The sequence below is a fragment of the Lepidochelys olivacea genome (genome assembly GCF_965140295.1).
Source record: "Lepidochelys olivacea isolate rLepOli2 genome assembly, chromosome: 23".
Lineage (NCBI taxonomy): Eukaryota > Metazoa > Chordata > Testudines > Cheloniidae > Lepidochelys > Lepidochelys olivacea.
In genome coordinates this window covers 752,727-774,995 of record NC_140433.1, presented here as the reverse complement: position 1 = coordinate 774,995, position 22,269 = coordinate 752,727, and the positions used below count along the sequence as shown (strand labels likewise).

Sequence of the window (22,269 nt, the reverse complement as noted above, 5' to 3'; positions counted from 1 at the left end):
GGGGGGTCTGTGGGAGGGATAGCAGGGGGTTCAGGGGGGCCCATAGGGGAATGGGGGGGTCTGTGGGAGGGATAGCAGGGGGTGCGTGGGGGCCATAGGGGAATGGGGGGGTCTGTGGGAGGGATAGCAGGGGGTGCGGGGCCCATAGGGGAATGGGGGGGTCTGTGGGAGGGATAGCAGGGGGTGCGGGGGGCCGATAGGGGAATGGGGGGGTCTGTGGGAGGGATAGCAGGGGGTGCGTGGGGGCCGATAGGGGAATGGGGGGGGGTCTGTGGGAGGGATAGCAGGGGGTGCGGGGGGCCCATAGAGGAATGGGGGGGTCTGTGGGAGGGATAGCAGGGGGTGCGGGGGGCCCATAGGGGAATGGGGGGGTCTGTGGGAGGGATAGCAGGGGGTGCGGGGGGCCCATAGGGGAATGGGGGGGTCTGTGGGAGGGGGATAGCAGGGGGTGCGGGGCCCATAGGGGAATGGGGCGGTCTGTGGGAGGGATAGCAGGGGGTGCGGGGGGCCGATAGGGGAATGGGGGGGTCTGTGGGAGGGATAGCAGGGGGTGCGGGGGGCCGATAGGGGAATGGGGCGGTCTGTGGGAGGGATAGCAAGGGGTGCGGGGGGGCCATAGGGGAATGGGGGGGTCTGTGGGAGGGATAGCAGGGGGTGCGGGGGGGCCATAAGGGAATGGGGGGGTCTGTGGGAGGGATAGCAGGGGGTGCGGGGCCCATAGGGGAATGGGGGAGTCTGTGGGAGGGATAGCAGGGGGTTCAGGGGGGCCCATAGGGGAATGGGGGGGTCTGTGGGAGGGATAGCAGGGGGTGCGTGGGGGCCATAGGGGAATGGGGGGGTCTGTGGGAGGGATAGCAGGGGGTGCGTGGGGGCCATAGGGGAATGGGGGGGTCTGTGGGAGGGATAGCAGGGGGTGCGGGGCCCATAGCGGAATGGGGGGGTCTGTGGGAGGGATAGCAGGGGGTTCAGGGGGGCCCATAGGGGAATGGGGGGGGTCTGTGGGAGGGATAGCAGGGGGTGCGTGGGGGCCATAGGGGAATGGGGGGGTCTGTGGGAGGGATAGCAGGGGGTGCGGGGCCCATAGGGGAATGGGGGGGTCTGTGGGAGGGATAGCAGGGGGTGCGGGGGGCCGATAGGGGAATGGGGGGGTCTGTGGGAGGGATAGCAGGGGGTGCGTGGGGGCCATAGGGGAATGGGGGGGTCTGTGGGAGGGATAGCAGGGGGTGCGGGGCCCATAGGAGAATGGTGGGGTCTGTGGGAGGGATAGCAGGGGGTTCAGGGGGGCCCATAGGGGAATGGGGGGGGTCTGTGGGAGGGATAGCAGGGGGTGCGTGGGGGCCATAGGGGAATGGGGGGGTCTGTGGGAGGGATAGCAGGGGGTGGGGGGCCCATAGGGGAATGGGGGGGTCTGTGGGAGGGATAGCAGGGGGTGCGGGGGGCCGATAGGGGAATGGGGGGGTCTGTGGGAGGGATAGCAGGGGGTGCGGGGGGCCGATAGGGGAATGGGGGGGTCTGTGGGAGGGATAGCAGGGGGTGCGGGGGGGCCATAGGGGAATGGGGGGGTCTGTGGGAGGGATAGCAGGGGGTGTGGGAGCCATAGGGGAATGGGGGGGTCTGTGGGAGGGATAGCAGGGGGTGCGTGGGGCCGATAGGGGAAGGGGGGGTCTGTGGGAGGGATAGCAGGGGGTGCGGGGGGGCCATAGGGGAATGGGGGGGTCTGTGGGAGGGATAGCAGGGGGTGCGGGGGCCATAGGGGAATGGGGGGGTCTGTGGGAGGGATAGCAGGGGGTGCGTGGGGGCCGATAGGGGAATGGGAGGGGGTCTGTGGGAGGGATAGCAGGGGGTGCGGGGGGCCCATAGAGGAATGGGGGGGTCTGTGGGAGGGATAGCAGGGGGTGCGGGGCCCATAGGGGAATGGGGGGGTCTGTGGGAGGGATAGCAGGGGGTTCAGGGGGGCCCATAGGGGAATGGGGGGGGTCTGTGGGAGGGATAGCAGGGGGTGCGTGGGGGCCATAGGGGAATGGGGGGGTCTGTGGGAGGGATAGCAGGGGGTGCGGGGCCCATAGGGGAATGGGGGGTCTGTGGGAGGGATAGCAGGGGGTGCGGGGGGCCGATAGGGGAATGGGGGGGTCTGTGGGAGGGATAGCAGGGGGTGCGGGGGGCCGATAGGGGAATGGGGGGGTCTGTGGGAGGGATAGCAGGGGGTGCGGGGGGGCCATAGGGGAATGGGGGGGTCTGTGGGAGGGATAGCAGGGGGTGTGGGGGCCATAGGGGAATGGGGGGGTCTGTGGGAGGGATAGCAGGGGGTGCGTGGGGCCGATAGGGGAATGGGGGGGGTCTGTGGGAGGGATAGCAGGGGGTGCGGGGGGGCCATAGGGGAATGGGGGGTCTGTGGGAGGGATAGCAGGGGGTGCGGGGGCCATAGGGGAATGGGGGGGTCTGTGGGAGGGATAGCAGGGGGTGCGTGGGGGCCGATAGGGGAATGGGAGGGGGTCTGTGGGAGGGATAGCAGGGGGTGCGGGGGCCCATAGAGGAATGGGGGGGTCTGTGGGAGGGATAGCAGGGGGTGCGGGGGGCCCATAGGGGAATGGGGGGGTTTGTGGGAGGGATAGCAGGGGGTGCGGGGGGCCCATAGGGGAATGGGGGGGTCTGTGGGAGGGATAGCAGGGGGTGCGTGGGGCCGATAGGGGAATGGGGGGGGTCTGTGGGAGGGATAGCAGGGGGTGCGGGGGGCCATAGGGGAATGGGGGGGTCTGTGGGAGGGATAGCAGGGGGTGCGGGGGCCATAGGGGAATGGGGGGGTCTGTGGGAGGGATAGCAGGGGGTGCGTGGGGGCCGATAGGGGAATGGGAGGGGGTCTGTGGGAGGGATAGCAGGGGGTGCGGGGGGCCCATAGAGGAATGGGGGGGTCTGTGGGAGGGATAGCAGGGGGTGCGGGGGGCCCATAGGGGAATGGGGGGGTTTGTGGGAGGGATAGCAGGGGGTGCGGGGGGCCCATAGGGGAATGGGGGGGTCTGTGGGAGGGATAGCAGGGGGTGCGGGGGGCCGATAGGGGAATGGGGGGGTCTGTGGGAGGGATAGCAGGGGGTGCGGGGGGGCCATAGGGGAATGGGGGGGTCTGTGGGAGGGATAGCAGGGGGTGCGGGGGCCATAGTGGAATGGGGGGGTCTGTGGGAGGGATAGCAGGGGGTGCGGGGGGGCCATAGGGGAATGGGGGGTCTGTGGGAGGGATAGCAGGGGGTGCGTGGGGGCCGATAGGGGAATGGGGGGGGTCTGTGGGAGGGATAGCAGGGGGTGCGGGGGGCCCATAGAGGAATGGGGGGTCTGTGGGAGGGATAGCAGGGGGTGCGGGGGGCCCATAGGGGAATGGGGGGGTCTGTGGGAGGGATAGCAGGGGGTGCGGGGGGCCCATAGGGGAATGGGGGGGTCTGTGGGAGGGATAGCAGGGGGTGCGGGGCCCATAGGGGAATGGGGGGGTCTGTGGGAGGGATAGCAGGGGGTGCGGGGGGCCGATAGGGGAATGGGGGGGTCTGTGGGAGGGATAGCAGGGGGTGCGGGGGGCCGATAGTGGAATGGGGGGGTCTGTGGGAGGGATAGCATGGGGTGCGGGGGGGCCATAGGGGAATGGGGGGGTCTGTGGGAGGGATAGCAGGGGGTGCGGGGGCCATAGGGGAATGGGGGGGCTGTGGGAGGGATAGCAGGGGGTGCGTGGGAGCCGATAGGGGAATGGGGGGGGTCTGTGGGAGGGATAGCAGGGGGTGCGGGGGGCCCATAGAGGAATGGGGGGTCTGTGGGAGGGATAGCAGGGGATGCGGGGGGCCCATAGGGGAATGGGGGGGGCTGTGGGAGGGATAGCAGGGGGTGCGTGGGGGCCGATAGGGGAATGGGGGGGTCTGTGGGAGGGATAGCAGGGGGTGCGGGGGGGCCATAGGGGAATGGGGGGGTCTGTGGGAGGGATAGCAGGGGGTGCGGGGGGCCATAGGGGAATGGGGGGGTCTGTGGGAGGGATAGCAGGGGGTGCGGGGGGCCGATAGGGGAATGGAGGGGGGGTCTGTGGGAGGGATAGCAGAGGGTTCAGGGGGGCCCATAGGGGAATGGAGGGGGGGCTGTGGGAGGGATAGCAGGGGGTGCGGGGGAGCCCATAGAGGTTTGGAGGGGGGTCTGTGGGAGGGATAGCAGAGGGTTCAGGGGGGCCCATAGGGGAATGGGGGGGTCTGTGGGAGGGATAGCAGTGGACTTGGGGGGGCCCATACGGGAATGGAGGGGGGTCTGTGGGAGGGATAGCAGAGGGTTTGGGGTGGCCCATAGGGGAATGGGGGGGTCTGTGGGAGGGATAGCAGGGGGCATGGGGGGCCATAGAGGAATGGGGGGGTATGTGGGAGGGATAGCAGGGGGTGCGTGGGGGCCGATAGGGGAATGGAGGGGGGGTCTGTGGGAGGGATAGCAGGGGGTGCGTGGGGGCCGATAGGGGAATGGAGGGTGGATCTGTGGGAGGGATAGCATGGGGTGCGTGGGGGCCCATAGGGGAATGGAGGGGAGGCTGTGGGAGGGATAGCAGGGGGTGCGTGGGGGCCATAGGGGAATGGGGGGGTCTGTGGGAGGGATAGCAGGGGGTGCGTGGGGGCCCATAGGGGAATGGAGGGGGGGCTGTGGGAGGGATAGCAGGGGGTTCAGGGGGGCCCATAGGGGAATGGAGGGGGGGCTGTTGGAGGGATAGCAGGGGGTGCGTGGGGGCCGATAGGGGAATGGGGGGGTCTGTGGGAGGGATAGCAGGGGGTGCAGGGGGGCCCATAGGGGAATGGGGGGTCTGTGGGAGGGATAGCAGGGGGTGCGGGGGCCATAGGGGAATGGGGGGGTCTGTGGGAGGGATAGCAGGGGGTGCGTGGGGGCCGATAGGGGAATGGGAGGGGGTCTGTGGGAGGGATAGCAGGGGGTGCGGGGGCCCATAGAGGAATGGGGGGGTCTGTGGGAGGGATAGCAGGGGGTGCGGGGGGCCCATAGGGGAATGGGGGGGTTTGTGGGAGGGATAGCAGGGGGTGCGGGGGGCCCATAGGGGAATGGGGGGGTCTGTGGGAGGGATAGCAGGGGGTGCGTGGGGCCGATAGGGGAATGGGGGGGGTCTGTGGGAGGGATAGCAGGGGGTGCGGGGGGCCATAGGGGAATGGGGGGGGCTGTGGGAGGGATAGCAGGGGGTGCGGGGGCCATAGGGGAATGGGGGGGTCTGTGGGAGGGATAGCAGGGGGTGCGTGGGGGCCGATAGGGGAATGGGAGGGGGTCTGTGGGAGGGATAGCAGGGGGTGCGGGGGGCCCATAGAGGAATGGGGGGGTCTGTGGGAGGGATAGCAGGGGGTGCGGGGGGCCCATAGGGGAATGGGGGGGTTTGTGGGAGGGATAGCAGGGGGTGCGGGGGGCCCATAGGGGAATGGGGGGGTCTGTGGGAGGGATAGCAGGGGGTGCGGGGGGCCGATAGGGGAATGGGGGGGTCTGTGGGAGGGATAGCAGGGGGTGCGGGGGGGCCATAGGGGAATGGGGGGGTCTGTGGGAGGGATAGCAGGGGGTGCGGGGGCCATAGTGGAATGGGGGGGTCTGTGGGAGGGATAGCAGGGGGTGCGGGGGGGCCATAGGGGAATGGGGGGTCTGTGGGAGGGATAGCAGGGGGTGCGTGGGGGCCGATAGGGGAATGGGGGGGGTCTGTGGGAGGGATAGCAGGGGGTGCGGGGGGCCCATAGAGGAATGGGGGGTCTGTGGGAGGGATAGCAGGGGGTGCGGGGGGCCCATAGGGGAATGGGGGGGTCTGTGGGAGGGATAGCAGGGGGTGCGGGGGGCCCATAGGGGAATGGGGGGGTCTGTGGGAGGGATAGCAGGGGGTGCGGGGCCCATAGGGGAATGGGGGGGTCTGTGGGAGGGATAGCAGGGGGTGCGGGGGGCCGATAGGGGAATGGGGGGGTCTGTGGGAGGGATAGCAGGGGGTGCGGGGGGCCGATAGTGGAATGGGGGGGTCTGTGGGAGGGATAGCATGGGGTGCGGGGGGGCCATAGGGGAATGGGGGGGTCTGTGGGAGGGATAGCAGGGGGTGCGGGGGCCATAGGGGAATGGGGGGGCTGTGGGAGGGATAGCAGGGGGTGCGTGGGAGCCGATAGGGGAATGGGGGGGGTCTGTGGGAGGGATAGCAGGGGGTGCGGGGGGCCCATAGAGGAATGGGGGGTCTGTGGGAGGGATAGCAGGGGATGCGGGGGGCCCATAGGGGAATGGGGGGGGCTGTGGGAGGGATAGCAGGGGGTGCGTGGGGGCCGATAGGGGAATGGGGGGGTCTGTGGGAGGGATAGCAGGGGGTGCGGGGGGGCCATAGGGGAATGGGGGGTCTGTGGGAGGGATAGCAGGGGGTGCGGGGGGCCATAGGGGAATGGGGGGGTCTGTGGGAGGGATAGCAGGGGGTGCGGGGGGCCGATAGGGGAATGGAGGGGGGGTCTGTGGGAGGGATAGCAGAGGGTTCAGGGGGGCCCATAGGGGAATGGAGGGGGGGCTGTGGGAGGGATAGCAGGGGGTGCGGGGGAGCCCATAGAGGTTTGGAGGGGGGTCTGTGGGAGGGATAGCAGAGGGTTCAGGGGGGCCCATAGGGGAATGGGGGGGTCTGTGGGAGGGATAGCAGTGGACTTGGGGGGGCCCATACGGGAATGGAGGGGGGTCTGTGGGAGGGATAGCAGAGGGTTTGGGGTGGCCCATAGGGGAATGGGGGGGTCTGTGGGAGGGATAGCAGGGGGCATGGGGGGCCATAGAGGAATGGGGGGGTATGTGGGAGGGATAGCAGGGGGTGCGTGGGGGCCGATAGGGGAATGGAGGGGGGGTCTGTGGGAGGGATAGCAGGGGGTGCGTGGGGGCCGATAGGGGAATGGAGGGTGGATCTGTGGGAGGGATAGCATGGGGTGCGTGGGGGCCCATAGGGGAATGGAGGGGAGGCTGTGGGAGGGATAGCAGGGGGTGCGTGGGGGCCATAGGGGAATGGGGGGGTCTGTGGGAGGGATAGCAGGGGGTGCGTGGGGGCCCATAGGGGAATGGAGGGGGGGCTGTGGGAGGGATAGCAGGGGGTTCAGGGGGGCCCATAGGGGAATGGAGGGGGGGCTGTTGGAGGGATAGCAGGGGGTGCGTGGGGGCCGATAGGGGAATGGGGGGGTCTGTGGGAGGGATAGCAGGGGGTGCAGGGGGGCCCATAGGGGAATGGGGGGTCTGTGGGAGGGATAGCAGGGGGTGCGGGGGCCATAGGGGAATGGGGGGGTCTGTGGGAGGGATAGCAGGGGGTGCGTGGGGGCCGATAGGGGAATGGGAGGGGGTCTGTGGGAGGGATAGCAGGGGGTGCGGGGGGCCCATAGAGGAATGGGGGGGTCTGTGGGAGGGATAGCAGGGGGTGCGGGGGGCCCATAGGGGAATGGGGGGGTTTGTGGGAGGGATAGCAGGGGGTGCGGGGGGCCCATAGGGGAATGGGGGGGTCTGTGGGAGGGATAGCAGGGGGTGCGTGGGGCCGATAGGGGAATGGGGGGGGGTCTGTGGGAGGGATAGCAGGGGGTGCGGGGGGCCATAGGGGAATGGGGGGGTCTGTGGGAGGGATAGCAGGGGGTGCGGGGGCCATAGGGGAATGGGGGGGTCTGTGGGAGGGATAGCAGGGGGTGCGTGGGGGCCGATAGGGGAATGGGAGGGGGTCTGTGGGAGGGATAGCAGGGGGTGCGGGGGGCCCATAGAGGAATGGGGGGGTCTGTGGGAGGGATAGCAGGGGGTGCGGGGGGCCCATAGGGGAATGGGGGGGTTTGTGGGAGGGATAGCAGGGGGTGCGGGGGGCCCATAGGGGAATGGGGGGGTCTGTGGGAGGGATAGCAGGGGGTGCGGGGGGCCGATAGGGGAATGGGGGGGTCTGTGGGAGGGATAGCAGGGGGTGCGGGGGGGCCATAGGGGAATGGGGGGGTCTGTGGGAGGGATAGCAGGGGGTGCGGGGGCCATAGTGGAATGGGGGGGTCTGTGGGAGGGATAGCAGGGGGTGCGGGGGGGCCATAGGGGAATGGGGGGTCTGTGGGAGGGATAGCAGGGGGTGCAGGGGCCATAGGGGAATGGGGGGGTCTGTGGGAGGGATAGCAGGGGGTGCGTGGGGGCCGATAGGGGAATGGGGGGGGTCTGTGGGAGGGATAGCAGGGGGTGCGGGGGGCCCATAGAGGAATGGGGGGTCTGTGGGAGGGATAGCAGGGGGTGCGGGGGGCCCATAGGGGAATGGGGGGGTCTGTGGGAGGGATAGCAGGGGGTGCGGGGGGCCCATAGGGGAATGGGGGGGTCTGTGGGAGGGATAGCAGGGGGTGCGGGGCCCATAGGGGAATGGGGGGGTCTGTGGGAGGGATAGCAGGGGGTGCGGGGGGCCGATAGGGGAATGGGGGGGTCTGTGGGAGGGATAGCAGGGGGTGCGGGGGGCCGATAGTGGAATGGGGGGGTCTGTGGGAGGGATAGCATGGGGTGCGGGGGGGCCATAGGGGAATGGGGGGGTCTGTGGGAGGGATAGCAGGGGGTGCGGGGGCCATAGGGGAATGGGGGGGCTGTGGGAGGGATAGCAGGGGGTGCGTGGGAGCCGATAGGGGAATGGGGGGGGTCTGTGGGAGGGATAGCAGGGGGTGCGGGGGGCCCATAGAGGAATGGGGGGTCTGTGGGAGGGATAGCAGGGGATGCGGGGGGCCCATAGGGGAATGGGGGGGGCTGTGGGAGGGATAGCAGGGGGTGCGTGGGGGCCGATAGGGGAATGGGGGGGTCTGTGGGAGGGATAGCAGGGGGTGCGGGGGGGCCATAGGGGAATGGGGGGGTCTGTGGGAGGGATAGCAGGGGGTGCGGGGGGCCATAGGGGAATGGGGGGGTCTGTGGGAGGGATAGCAGGGGGTGCGGGGGGCCGATAGGGGAATGGAGGGGGGGTCTGTGGGAGGGATAGCAGAGGGTTCAGGGGGGCCCATAGGGGAATGGAGGGGGGGCTGTGGGAGGGATAGCAGGGGGTGCGGGGGAGCCCATAGAGGTTTGGAGGGGGGTCTGTGGGAGGGATAGCAGAGGGTTCAGGGGGGCCCATAGGGGAATGGGGGGGTCTGTGGGAGGGATAGCAGTGGACTTGGGGGGGCCCATACGGGAATGGAGGGGGGTCTGTGGGAGGGATAGCAGAGGGTTTGGGGTGGCCCATAGGGGAATGGGGGGGTCTGTGGGAGGGATAGCAGGGGGCATGGGGGGCCATAGAGGAATGGGGGGGTATGTGGGAGGGATAGCAGGGGGTGCGTGGGGGCCGATAGGGGAATGGAGGGGGGGTCTGTGGGAGGGATAGCAGGGGGTGCGTGGGGGCCGATAGGGGAATGGAGGGTGGATCTGTGGGAGGGATAGCATGGGGTGCGTGGGGGCCCATAGGGGAATGGAGGGGAGGCTGTGGGAGGGATAGCAGGGGGTGCGTGGGGGCCATAGGGGAATGGGGGGGTCTGTGGGAGGGATAGCAGGGGGTGCGTGGGGGCCCATAGGGGAATGGAGGGGGGGCTGTGGGAGGGATAGCAGGGGGTTCAGGGGGGCCCATAGGGGAATGGAGGGGGGGCTGTTGGAGGGATAGCAGGGGGTGCGTGGGGGCCGATAGGGGAATGGGGGGGTCTGTGGGAGGGATAGCAGGGGGTGCAGGGGGGCCCATAGGGGAATGGGGGGTCTGTGGGAGGGATAGCAGGGGGTGCAGGGGGGCCCATAGGGGAATGGGGGGGTCTGTGGGAGGGATAGCAGGGGGTGCATGGGGGCCGATAGGGGAATGGAGGGGGGGTCTGTGGGAGGGATAGCAGAGGGTTCAGGGGGGCCCATAGGGGAATGGAGGGGGGGCTGTGGGAGGGATAGCAGGGGGTGCGGGGGAGCCCATAGAGGTTTGGAGGGGGGTCTGTGGGAGGGATAGCAGAGGGTTCAGGGGGGCCCATAGGGGAATGGGGGGGTCTGTGGGAGGGATAGCAGTGGACTTGGGGGGGCCCATACGGGAATGGAGGGGGGTCTGTGGGAGGGATAGCAGAGGGTTTGGGGTGGCCCATAGGGGAATGGGGGGGTCTGTGGGAGGGATAGCAGGGGGCATGGGGGGCCATAGAGGAATGGGGGGGTATGTGGGAGGGATAGCAGGGGGTGCGTGGGGGCCGATAGGGGAATGGAGGGGGGGTCTGTGGGAGGGATAGCAGGGGGTGCGTGGGGGCCGATAGGGGAATGGAGGGTGGATCTGTGGGAGGGATAGCATGGGGTGCGTGGGGGCCCATAGGGGAATGGAGGGGAGGCTGTGGGAGGGATAGCAGGGGGTGCGTGGGGGCCATAGGGGAATGGGGGGGTCTGTGGGAGGGATAGCAGGGGGTGCGTGGGGGCCCATAGGGGAATGGAGGGGGGGCTGTGGGAGGGATAGCAGGGGGTGCGGGGGAGCCCATAGAGGTTTGGAGGGGGGTCTGTGGGAGGGATAGCAGAGGGTTCAGGGGGGCCCATAGGGGAATGGAGGGGGGGCTGTGGGAGGGATAGCAGGGGGTGCAGGGGGGCCCATAGGGGAATGGAGGGGGGGCTGTGGGAGGGATAGCAGGGGGTGCGGGGGAGCCCATAGAGGTTTGGAGGGGGGTCTGTGGGAGGGATAGCAGAGGTTTCGGGGGGCCCATAGGGGAATGGCGGTTCTGTGGGAGGGATAGCAGGGGTGCAGGGTAGCCCATAGAGGTTTGGAGGGGGGTCTGTGGGAGGGATAGCAGAGGTTTCGGGGGGCCCATAGGGGAATGGGGGTTCTGTGGGAGGGATAGCAGGGGTGCAGGGTAGCCCATAGAGGTTTGGAGGGGGGTCTGTGGGAGGGATAGCAGAGGGTTCTGGAGGGGGGCACACGAGAGCACAGAGAGGGGCCATGGGGGATGCTTTGTTGGGGCGTTAGCTTCTTGGTGGGTGGGAGAGGGCAGGTGCCCTCTGGTGCCCGGGGATGGATCAAGCCCAGAGAGCTGTTTGGGTTTAATCCCCCCTGCCTGGCACAGGGTTCCCGGCCCGGCAGGCCCGGGGCTGATGCTCTTCCAGAACGAGTTCTTGTCCTTACACATTGCCTTCTGTCCCCCAACCCCCAGGCACTGGAGAGATCAGCCTTGAGTGGGACCCCCGAACCATTCACCCACCACGGAGTAGCCAGTTGGGGTGAGGCCCCCGCAGAGATTCAGCTGTTTCCTGCCTGCAGCCCTGTCCGGATTTCCAACCCCCTGACCCCTGTGGGTTGCCCAGATCCAGATTCCCATCCCCTGCCTCTGCCGAGAAGTGGGAGGTCTTCGCCGGGGGTGACCCAAGGGGGCAGAGATGCCATCGTCGGAGAAGGAGCGCAGGGCCAAGAGGCGAAGCAGAGACCCCTCCCCGTCCCGGGGGCAGCAGGGCGGCTGCTGGGACTGGAGCTGCCCCGAGATGCGGCGCCGGCTGGAGGAGCTGTATTTCCGGGAGCAGGATTACATCCGGGCGGGCTCTGAAGACAGCCGCCAGTTCTGGGCCTTCTTCGGCCGGCTCCAGCGCTTCCAGACCCTGAAGGCGAAGGGGGAGCCGGCGGTGTGGGCTCCCCCGGCCCGAGCTGACCCCTCTGCCGCCCCTGGGCTGGCTGGCCTCCCACGGGAGTACGACCCGTGCTACCGGATCAATCTGTCGGTGCTGAGCGGGGACGTGGAGGGGCTGGCGCAGGGCAGGAGGGGGGGTCCGCGGCAGGGCCCAGGGGTGCCGGCCGAGCAGCGCTCCCAGTTCCGCGCCGCCCTGCTGCATTACCTGGACTTCGCCCAGAAGCAGAGCTTTGCCAAGCTGGCCAAGCTGCAGCGGGAGCGGGCGGCCCTGCCCATTGCTCAGTACCGCGACCGGCTGCTGCGGGCTGTGGCCCAGAACCAGGTGGTGGTGGTAGCCGGCGACACGGGCTGTGGCAAGTCCACACAGGTCCCCCAGTACCTGCTAGCGGCTGGGTACAGTCACGTGGCCTGCACCCAGCCACGTCGCATCGCCTGCATCTCGCTGGCCAAGCGGGTGGGCTTTGAGAGCCTGCACCAGTATGGGGCTGAGGTGAGTGGGGCTGAGACCAGGGGTGCCCCAGGGCTCAGGCAGGGTCTGTGCCAGGCTGAGGGAATTCGGACAGGGAGGACGTGAGACCTGCTGTGCCCCCCGCTCCTCCTGGCCAGGAATCCCAGCTAAACCCAGCGGGGGTCCCAGATGCCCCGACCCCATGTGGCCTCTCGCTGTTGTCCCATAGCCCTGCTGCGTGGGGGCAGTGGGTGAGATTGTATGCAGAGAATGGGGGCTGGGCCATGCCTTGGGGATGCAGAGAGCCCTGAGATCTAGGTTGTGCCCTCCCAACCACCCCCCATGGGGGTCTGGGCCGTGCCCTGGGAGCAGGCAGTGCCTGGGGGTCTGGGCCGAGCCCCTAGGGCTCTGTGCCGGTGATCAGGGGCCTCTCTTAGGGCAGCTCCATGCATTTCAGCACCAGCTGTCTGGGGCGAGCACCATGGTCCCTCCGTGCTGGCCCTCTGCCCTGGCTGGCAGGTGCTGGGCTCCCCTCCTGCTGACCGCCTGCCCGCCCGCCCGCCCCTGCTCCTCCCCAGGTGGGATACCAGATCCGCTTCGAGAGCACCCGCTCCCCGGCCACCAAGATCGTCTTCCTGACGGAGGGGCTGCTGCTGCGGCAGGTGCAGCGCGAGCCGGCGCTGCCCGGGTACCAGGTGCTGATTGCCGACGAGGTGCACGAGCGGCATCTGCATAGTGACTTCCTTCTGGGCGTGCTGCGCTGCCTGCTGCCCGCCCGCCCCGACCTCAAGCTGGTGCTCATGTCGGCCACCATCAACATCCGCCTCTTCGCGGGGTACTTCGGGGGTGCCCCCGTGGTGCAGGTGCCCGGCCGGCTCTTCCCCATCACGGTGAGAGCATGGGGGGTGGGCGTGGCTGGGAACTTGGGGAGCCCCTTGCTGTACCCCTGCCGCATCCTTGGGGGTCCCCCTCCGGTGCTGAGACGTGGCCACCTCTGGGGTGGGGCACGGGGGCTGTGTGTACAGGGATCCCTCACCCGGTGCTGAGATGCAGCTGTGTCTGTACGCAGGCGGATTAGAACCCAGGAGTCCTGGCTTCCCAGCCCCCCGGTTCTAACCCACTGGGCCTTACTCCCCGCCCGTAGTGCGGGCAGAACCCAGGAGTCCCGGCTCCCAGTGCTGAGCCGGCTAAGCCACGCCACTGCCCTCCCTCTCCCTGCACCTCCAGCCTGCTGGGCCGATGAGGGCGGTGTCCCTGCGGGGCCGGCCCTCGGGCTGCCCAGCGTCGGGCGCTCTCTCTCCCTGCCCTGTGGCCATGGCGTCTCTGCTTGCCCAGGTCGTCTACCAGCCCATCCCCCAGGAGGAGGCTCTGGCAGCGAGCGGGAAGCCGGAGCGGCTGGACCCCCGGCCCTACCTGCGGGTGCTGCAGGCCATCGACCACAAGTACCCGCCCGAGGAGCGGGGCGACCTGCTCGTCTTCCTGAGCGGGGTGGCGGAGATCAGCGCCGTGCTGGAGGTGGTCCAGGCCTATGCCACCCACACCCAGCGCTGGGTGGTGCTGCCCTTGCACAGCACCCTCTCCATTGCTGAGCAGGACAAGGTGGGTCTGGGCGCGGGGCAGGGGCCAAGGCCTCCGCTGGACTGGGCTGTGCCCCCCGGTGGGGGAGCGTGCTGTGGGGAGCTGGCATCACCGATGGGGCTAGGAGGGGAACGTAGCTGGGGAGTGGCTGTGGGGGCTAGGAAGGGGGGCGCGTGGGGTGGCTGGGGGGAGCGGTGCTGTGGGGTGGGCGGGGGAACGACTGTGTTGGGCGAAGGGAGGGGGAGGGGGTGGAGAGTAGCCATGTGTGGGGGTGCAGAGGGGACCAGCAGGGGTGGCGGGGTGTGTCAGGAGCTGTGACTCCCCATCTCTTCCCCCCACCCCCCAGGTGTTTGACATGCCCCCCCCAGGAGTCCGGAAATGCATTGTCTCCACCAACATCGCCGAGACCTCGGTCACCATCGATGGGGTGCGCTTTGTGCTGGACTCTGGTGAGACGCCCTCCCCTCGCTTCGGGGCTGGGAGGCGTGGGCCAGCACCAGCTGGTGGGGTGGGGCTCCACTCTCCGGGCCGGCCTGGGACTCCCCTTTGGCTGTGGCTCTGAGCGCGGCAGGATGGGGGCGGCCGGGTGCTGGGTGAGGCGTGTGGAGATTGTCCCCAGAGTGTCTGCCTGTCCTGCCCCCCAGGGAAGGTGAAGGAACTCAGCTACGACCCCCAGGCCAAGCTGCAGCGGCTGCAGGAGTTCTGGATCAGCCGGGCCAGCGCCGAGCAGCGGAAGGGGCGCGCGGGCCGGACGGGCCCCGGGGTCTGCTACCGGCTCTACGCTGAATCTGACTACGACGCCTTCGCCCCCTACCCGGTGCCGGAGATCCAGCGCGTGGCGCTCGACGCCCTGGTGCTGCAGGTAGGCAGAGCCGGGGAGGGGGGATCTCCCCCATCCCCAGGCGGGTCTGTCACTGCTGGGGGGAGCTGTCCTTCGAAAGGGGGGAACCTGGGTAGATGCTCTGCTCTGGAAGGCTGAGCCCCTAGCCTGCCCAATGTGTGGCCGTGCCGAGTGCTGGCTCGTGCAGCATCCTTGGAGCCGGAACTCGCTCCCAGGTCTCCAGCATCACGGGAGGAAGCGCTGGGCCCAGCCCCTGCAGCCTCCCAGCCTCTGCGTGACGCTTCCGGGGCTGTGAGGCTGTCCCTGCCGGGGGTCCGCTCTGACTCCACCGGCTACAGGCCACGCGAGCCCTCCCCTCTCGGCTTGCGCCGGCTCCGCGGTCCTGCAGGGCAGCACCCTCCAACGCCAGAGCCCTCCAAGCGCCACCCTACGGCATCCAGCCCCCTTCCGCCGCTCCCCAAGGAGCAGCGCGCCCCAGCTCGCCGTCACCCCCGGGTGCACAGCTCTGCTTAGCACACAGCCGGTGGATCCGTTCAGCGTGAGAACAAGACAGGGATTTAGCGGAGAGCGGAGGTTCGAGAAGCAGCAGGTCGAATTAATGGATGTTTGGGGTCACTTATAAAATAAAACCTTGGCGTGCTATGCGAGCCTGAGCTGAACGAACAGCCGGTCTGTATCTCCCAGCAAGGACCAGCCAGAACAGCTGTGATCCTCCAGTCATACAATGTGCCAGCTGGCTGCTTGCCCCTCGGTGAAGGATCCTGGGTGTCTCTCTGTATCCCAGTTACACCCCAAAAGTCCAAGCAGGGTCACCCTGCTGTTTGTGGGTGTTCCTGCAGTCTATCGATCCATCTTTTGCTCAGAGTAAGTGGGTGCTTGTGACCCCCCGATACTCAGCCCGGGTGAGGTAAGTGTCTCTTCTCTCCTGCCTGGCAGGAGCACCTGGGGCGCCTTCTGGCCTGCTTGTCTCACACACCTTCCGAACACACTTTTCAGGGCAGATACACAGCTCCTCACATGTGACCCGCATGTCTGTTCTGCAGCGGTGATGACGTCCAGGCAAAGGGCTAATCTTTCATTTCTCCACCCCCCAGATGAAGAGCATGGGGCTGGGTGACCCCCGGACCTTCCCCTTCCTGGAGCCACCCCCCCAGTCCAGCCTGGAGACAGCCGTGCGCTACTTGAGGGAGCAGGGGGCGCTGGACAGGGCCGAGAGCTTGACGCCCATCGGGAGCCTGCTGGCCCAGCTGCCCGTGGACGTGGTGATCGGTGAGGTGCCGCGGGGGGCTGGGGAGGCCCTGGCTGAGTGCGGGGGTAAATCGGGGGTGGGGTGGGTGCCAGGGGCATGGAGAGGGACTTTAAGCCTTGGGATGGGGATAGGAGGCGGTTCGCTGCCCCCCCCTCCCCCCCGTAACGCTCTCCTCCCTCCATCCCGCTGCAGGGAAGATGCTGGTTCTGGGTGCGCTCTTCGGGCTGGCTGAGCCGGTGCTCACCGTGGCGGCAGCGCTGAGCGTGCAGTCCCCATTCCTGCGCTCCACACGCACCAACCCGGACTGTGCCACGGCCCGCCGGCCCCTCGAGAGCCCCCACGGCGACCCGCTGACACTGCTCAATACCTTCAACGAGTGGGTGCAGGTGGGACTGGCTGGCCATCTGCTCTGCAGGAGGGCTTGTGGGGGCAGACCCCTTGGGGGGGGTTACATCCTGTGGGGGAGCTGTTAAGGGTCTGGGGGAGGAGATGCCCCATGGCGGGAGCTGTGGGGAGGGTCTGGGGGAGGAGATGCCCCGTGGCGGGGGCTGTGGGGGGGCTCTGGGGGAGCAGATGCCCTGTGGCGGGAGCTGTGGGGGGGGTCTGGGGGAGGAGATCCCCTGTGGCGGGAGCTGTGGGGGGGTCTGCGGGAAGAGATGCACCATGGGGGGTGCTCTGGGGGAGGAGATGCCCCGTGACGGGAGCTGTGGGGGGGTCTGGGGGAGCAGATGCCCCGTGGCGGGGGCTGTGGGGGGGTCTGCGGGAGGAGATGCCCCGTGGCGGGGGCTGTGGGGGGGGTCTGCGGGAGGAGATGCCCCGTGGCAGGAGCTGTGGGGGGGTCTGGGGGAGGAGATGCGCCATGCGGGGTGCTCTGGGGGAGGAAATGCCCCGTGGCGGGGGCTGTGGGTGGGGTCTGCGGGAGGAGATGCACCGTGGTGGGGGCTGTGGGGTGCAGCAGGATGGCTCCCTGCCCCTCCCCGAATAAGCTGAGGCTTCGGTGTGGCCGGCAGGTGAAGTCGGAGCGGGCTGGCAGCTCCCGGAAATGGTGCCGGCTCCGGGGGCTGGAGGAGCATCGGCTCTACGAGGCGGCCAACCTGCGGCACCAGTTCCAGGTGGGTGTGCGGCGGGAGAAGGGTCTGGGTGTCCCCCTCAGAACCCAGCACGGCCCCCACCCTAGCCCCTTCCCCGCCTAACCTCCTGCCCCCCACCCCCAGGCGCTGCTCCGGGACCACGGTCTGCTGGAGCCTGTGCAGGGGCCCAGGGACAGCTACGCCCGGCAGAGCCGACACCGGGAGCGCCGGGAGCTGCACCGGCTGCGGCAGCGGCATGAGGAGACGGAGGGGCGGACGCGCAAGGTGCTGAGGCTGCAGGAAGGGGAGGCCGGCTCCTCCAGCGACGAGGGAGCCAGCGGGACCGGGCCGTCAGGCGTCGATATCCAGGTGCATGGGAGGGGGGTCCCAGTGTGGGGAGAGTGGGGCAGAGGGCACCGCCCTGCTGGGCTCCCCCATCCTACCCCTCACTGGGGCCAAGCCGGCACCAAGAGCTTTCTCTGCGTCACCTGCTGGCTTCCTGCCGTGCCCTCCCCCCACCAGCAGGAGGGAGCCAGGACTCCTGGGTTCTGACCCTGCTCTGGGAGGGGAGTGGGGTCCAGTGGGTTAGAGCGGTGGGTGGGGCTTGGGACTGGCCGTGGCCCCCACCACTCCTGGGTTCAGTTCCTGGCCCCGTCTCTGTGACATTGGATACGTCCCCTGGGTGTAAGCCGGGGCCATGCCCCTGCGAGGCCGAGGGGCTGTGGGCACCGAGCCCGGCTGGTGGAAGGGGGCCAGGACCCCGTGGCTGTGGCAGGCTGGCCCCTCCCTGCCGGGAGCCCGGGAGCGTCTGCCCGCAGGGTTTGCCGGGACGGGGGCAGTGCCGGGCTCTGCCTGCCGGAGCCCAGGCTAGGCAGTGCTGTCGCTTGCAGTGGGGTGCTCCTAGGGTCTGCCGGGGGCGCCCTGAGCTCCTCTCAGCTCTGCCCCCCCCATCGCCCCTTCCCTCGGCAGGACGTCAAGTTCAAGCTACGGCACAACGTGGACGAGCTCCAGGCTGCGTCCGGCGCGGCCCTGTCCTCTCACCAGCTTGCCCTGCTCAAGCTGGTGCTGTGCAGGGGTCTCTACCCCCAGCTGGCCGTGCCCGATCAGTACAACAGCTGCCGCAAGGACTCCGACCAGGTGCGCCTCTCGCGACCCCCCTCCAGCTCCTGGGGCCTGTCTCAGCTCTGGGAGGGGGTGGGAGTCTGGTGGTTAGCGCTGCGGGGTGGGAGCCAGGACTCCTGGGTTCTTTCCCAGCTCTGGAAAGGGAACGGGGTCTGGGCTAGAGGTTTGGGAGTCTGCAAAGGAGGAAGCCCGTGAGAGCTGTGCCCCAGGCTGGGGTCTCCAGCACCGGTTGCAGTCACCCAGCATGGCCACTGGCCCCGGCCCTGATGCCTCATCCGGTCTCCTTGCAGATTTTTCACACCAAGAACAAGCAGGGGATTGTCCTGCACCCGACCTGCGTCTTTGCCAGCAGCCCAGAGCTGCTGCAGGCCACAGAGGAGAAGGCAGAGCCCGGGAGGAGCAGAGGTAGGGAGAGAGGGACAGAGGGTGGCCTGGCCCCAGCCCCTTGGTGCCCCGACGCGGAGAGAGCTCCCAGTCCAACCAGACCCAGCAAGGACCCTTCTCCCCGTGGCACAGGGTGACTGAGTCCCAGAGGGATGCAGGGACTAGCCTGGGGTCACACAGGGTGTCTGTTGGGGAGCCAGGGCTGGAAGCCAGGGCCCCTGAAGCCCAGCCCCCAAGCCTGCTGTGCCCCTCCACGTGTTCTTCTGGCCCCGCTCAGAGCAGTGGGGCTGAGGGGGCTGTGGGCCCTGCCCACCCTATGGTCGCCCCAGCCCCCACGGCAGGGCTGAGCTGAGCCCCCCTCTTGTGGCTTTGCAGGTTCCCAGGAGGGGCTGAGCAGCCAGCACCAGCTCCTGGCCTTCGTCTCGCTGCTGGAGACCAACAAGCCCTACTTGGTGAATTGCCTGCGGGCGCCGGCCCTGCAGGTGGGTGCCTGGCCCTGCCCCACACCCTGCACCCTGGCTCCCCTACCCTCTCCCTGCCCCCGCGCTTCCCGATGTCACCCCTGCACTGTCGGTCCTCCCTTTCTGTGCCCCTACTCTCACCCTCTGTGACCCAGACCCCCGCATAGCCGACCATGGCTCTGCCCCCCAGGTATCCCCATAGCTGACCATGGCTCTGCCCCCGACCTGACCATTGCTCTCTCCCCCAGGCTCTCCTACTGTTCTCCCGTGCCCTGGACACCAGCGCTGACTGCACGCGGCTGGTGGCAGACTCCTGGCTGGAGCTGTGCGTGCCGGACAGCGCGGCGGCCCTGCGGCTGCTCTCCGCAGCCCTGCAGCTCCGTGCCGCCTGGGAGGGGCTCCTGAACCGGCAGCTGGAGGGGAGGCGCGGGGAGCCAGGGCACAGGCCGGACCCTCGGGAGGTGGCGACGCTGAGGCAGGGGCTGCTGGAGTTCCTGCAGCAGAAGGTATCTGCAGCTTCCCCAGTGCAGCCGGGCCGAGCCAGGGTCCGCCCCGGGCAGCTCAGGCCCTGCAGCCCCCCAGGGAAACCTTTCCACCGAGCTTTGCACCCTCTGCCTGCTCCGCAGGCAGCGAGGGAACATCCTCCCCACCCTACGGATGGGGAAACTGAGGCATGGGGCAGGGCCTGTGCAGGCTCATGCCACCAGTGGGTGCACGGCTGGTAGCTGCCTGTGCAACGCGCCGGTACATTGCCTCCCCTCGCTGGGTGTGTGCTGTCTGGGACAGCTGTCACCCACACGTCAATAGGAAGGGCTGGGGGGCAGCCTGGACACTGGCCGCGATCCCCACCACTACCAGTCTGCACATGGTGTGTTTGCAGGATCCGAGCTCCTCCGCGAGCTGCTCCCCCCGGCGCCGGTGGGGGTGGGGAGCGCAGGTAGCGGGGCGCCCCCGGGCGGCTCCCCCCGGCGCCGGTGGGGGTGGGGGGCGCAGGTAGCGGGGCGCCCCCGGGCGGCTCCCCCCGGCGCCGGTGGGGGTGGGGGGCGCAGGTAGCGGGGCGCCCCCGGGCGGCTCCCCCCGGCGCCGGTGGGGGTGGGGGGCGTAGGTAGCGGGGCGCCCCCGGGCGGCTCCCCCCGGCGCCGGTGGGGGTGGGGGGCGCAGGTAGCGGGGCGCCCCCGGGCGGCTCCCCCCGGCGCCGGTGGGGGTGGGGAGCGCAGGTAGCGGGGCGCCCCCGGGCGGCTCCCCCCGGCGCCGGTGGGGGTGGGGGGCGCAGGTAGCGGGGCGCCCCCGGGCGGCTCCCCCCGGCGCCGGTGGGGGTGGGGGGCGCAGGTAGCGGGGCGCCCCCGGGCGGCTCCCCCCGGCGCCGGTGGGGGTGGGGGGCGTAGGTAGCGGGGCGCCCCCGGGCGGCTGCCCCCGGCGCCGGTGGGGGTCGGGGCGCAGGTAGCGGGGCGCCCCCGGGCGGCTCCCCCCGGCGCCGGTGGGGGTGGGGGGCGCAGGTAGCGGGGCGCCCCCGGGCGGCTCCCCCCGGCGCCGGTGGGGGTGGGGGGCGTAGGTAGCGGGGCGCCCCCGGGCGGCTCCCCCCGGCGCCGGTGGGGGTGGGGAGCGCAGGTAGCGGGGCGCCCCCGGGCGGCTCCCCCCGCGCCGGTGGGGGTGGGGGGCGCAGGTAGCGGGGCGCCCCCGGGCGGCTCCCCCCGGCGCCGGTGGGGGTGGGGGGCGCAGGTAGCGGGGCGCCCCCGGGCGGCTCCCCCCGGCGCCGGTGGGGGGCGCAGGTAGCGGGGCGGGTGTTGCCCGGTGCGTTGTGCAGACCCTGTGCCGGGGAATGCAGCTCTCTCTGGGCAGGGCGGGAGCAGCCGGGCAGGCAGCCGGGTGACACGCCCTCGCCCCCCGGCCTCACCCCCGGCGCCCCCTGCAGGTGCAGTACAGCCTGCGCCGGCTGACGGCGCTGGAGAAGCAGAACTGCTACGTGGGGCCCCAGACGGTGGCGGCTGCACCGGGGCTCCCGGGGCTCTTCCAGGGGGCAGAGATGACGCCCGACGAGGAGAAGGGCGGCTACAGGGTGGCTGAGTTCCTGACCTACAACTGCCTCGCGGTGAGTGCTGGGAGCCCGGGGCTCCCCCCTGGATGGGGACTAGCGGCCTCCAAGGCAGCAGCTCCATTTCCCCCCACAGCTCCTCTGGCCCAGATCAGGGGGCCCCAAGGCAGCGGCTGTGGGCCCCTCAGCTTCCCTCCCCTTCGCCCCCCGGCTCCCCTCCCCGTTCCCGAACTGGGGCCGGCATTCCCCCGGCAGAGGTTCTGGGTCCCAGCCCGCTCCCTGGATCGGGGCCGGCAGCCCCTGAGGCGAAGGCTCCGGGTCCCACCCTGTGCCCCTCTGACTTTGTCCCTTGCAGAGCGAGACCGACCTGTACAGCGACTGCCTGCGCAGCTTCTGGACCTGCCCGCACTGCGCCCTCTACATGCCCTTCACCCCCATGGAGCGCATGAGCCACGAGAGCAGCTGTCGGCCCCGGCCCGAGGAGGGTGAGTCTCTGCTGGGGTCGTGCTGGGCTGGGGCACGGCCTGGGTTCCAGGGCTGGCGTCCCCTGTCCGGTCACCGCGCAGGCCTGGGGGTTCTGGGGTGGGTCCCAGCCCAGCCGGTCTCTGCCCCAGGCACTGCGCTGGCTGGGGGCCACCAGCCATGTCCCTCCATGGGGATGGGGCGTCCCAGCCAAGCCACCCAGGGGGGTCCTAGCTGCCAGGCCGGCTGCTCGACCCATCAGGTGACGCCGTTTTGTCTGCTCTTGCAGCTCCCCTGGAAGAGGCCGCTGAGAGTTCAGCCAAAGCAACTGCTCTGCAGAGACCTTATCACTGCGATGCCTGCGAGCGGGACTTCTTGTTCACGTCCACGGAGATCCTGCGGCACAGAAAGCAACACCAGTGACGGCCAGGGTTGTGTGTCTGGGCCTAGCCCTGACGGGGGCCTAGTGGTCAGAGCAGGGAGCTGGGTGTCAGGACTCCTGGGTTCTCTCCCCAGCTCTGGGAGGGCACATGGTCCTGCTCCTACAAAGCGCATGGCAGCGCATCCTGGCCGCGCTGGTCGGACTCGCGGTGCGGGGTCGGGGTGGGAGCTGAGTCCTGCAGCGGTCGCTCCCTCGCTGACTCCCAGGTTAGTTCGTTACGAGTCGGGTTGGCGGGTTCGTTACGGGGCAGGCAGAGACCCCCTGCCTGTGGGTCTGTCAGGGCATTGCTCCGGTGCCGGTCGGACTGGGCCGCTCTGGTGGGGCCAGAGGCACTGCTCCCCCTGGCGGGGACACGTGTCGGGTGTTTGTACATGTGAATAAATGTCCCTTGGTTGAGGAGCGCAGCCCGCGAATGGGGGGCCCAGGCTGTCCAGGGGAGGCTCTCTGGTACACAGTGGGCTGGAGGGGTGGCACAATGGCTCCCAGCATCTCTGGGTCTGATGGCCCCGGATGGGGAAACTCACCAGTGCTAACAGCTGCTTTGCCCTGTGCGGCGGGGGCTGGCACCCTCGCGTGGGCGATGGGGCAGCCCATACCTGAGCCCTGGTGGCTC

The 22,269-nt window shown here is 69.4% G+C and overlaps 1 protein-coding gene across 2 annotated transcripts in view; it reads left to right on the top strand.

Moving 5' to 3' along the window:
- Window positions 1–22,052, top strand: part of DHX34 (DExH-box helicase 34) — a 29,929-nt gene extending 7,877 nt beyond the window's left edge. Inside the window, exons 2-17 of one of the 2 annotated variants that reach the window (XM_084612973.1) lie at window positions 11,100–12,057; window positions 12,594–12,905; window positions 13,351–13,614; window positions 13,940–14,042; window positions 14,238–14,455; window positions 15,529–15,703; window positions 15,876–16,069; window positions 16,694–16,795; window positions 16,898–17,122; window positions 17,723–17,890; window positions 18,166–18,280; window positions 18,635–18,741; window positions 18,969–19,226; window positions 20,633–20,809; window positions 21,108–21,237; window positions 21,504–22,052. In XM_084612973.1, the coding sequence (XP_084469099.1) occupies window positions 11,323–12,057; window positions 12,594–12,905; window positions 13,351–13,614; window positions 13,940–14,042; window positions 14,238–14,455; window positions 15,529–15,703; window positions 15,876–16,069; window positions 16,694–16,795; window positions 16,898–17,122; window positions 17,723–17,890; window positions 18,166–18,280; window positions 18,635–18,741; window positions 18,969–19,226; window positions 20,633–20,809; window positions 21,108–21,237; window positions 21,504–21,637 (3,417 nt within the window). In that variant the 5' untranslated portion in view covers window positions 11,100–11,322 and the 3' untranslated portion in view covers window positions 21,638–22,052. Of the gene's footprint in view, window positions 1–10,905; window positions 12,058–12,593; window positions 12,906–13,350; window positions 13,615–13,939; window positions 14,043–14,237; window positions 14,456–15,528; window positions 15,704–15,875; window positions 16,070–16,693; window positions 16,796–16,897; window positions 17,123–17,722; window positions 17,891–18,165; window positions 18,281–18,634; window positions 18,742–18,968; window positions 19,227–20,632; window positions 20,810–21,107; window positions 21,238–21,503 lie in introns of those variants that run through there. The other variant, XM_084612974.1, reaches the window with a different exon arrangement.
- The last annotated feature ends 217 nt before the right edge of the window (window positions 22,053–22,269 follow it).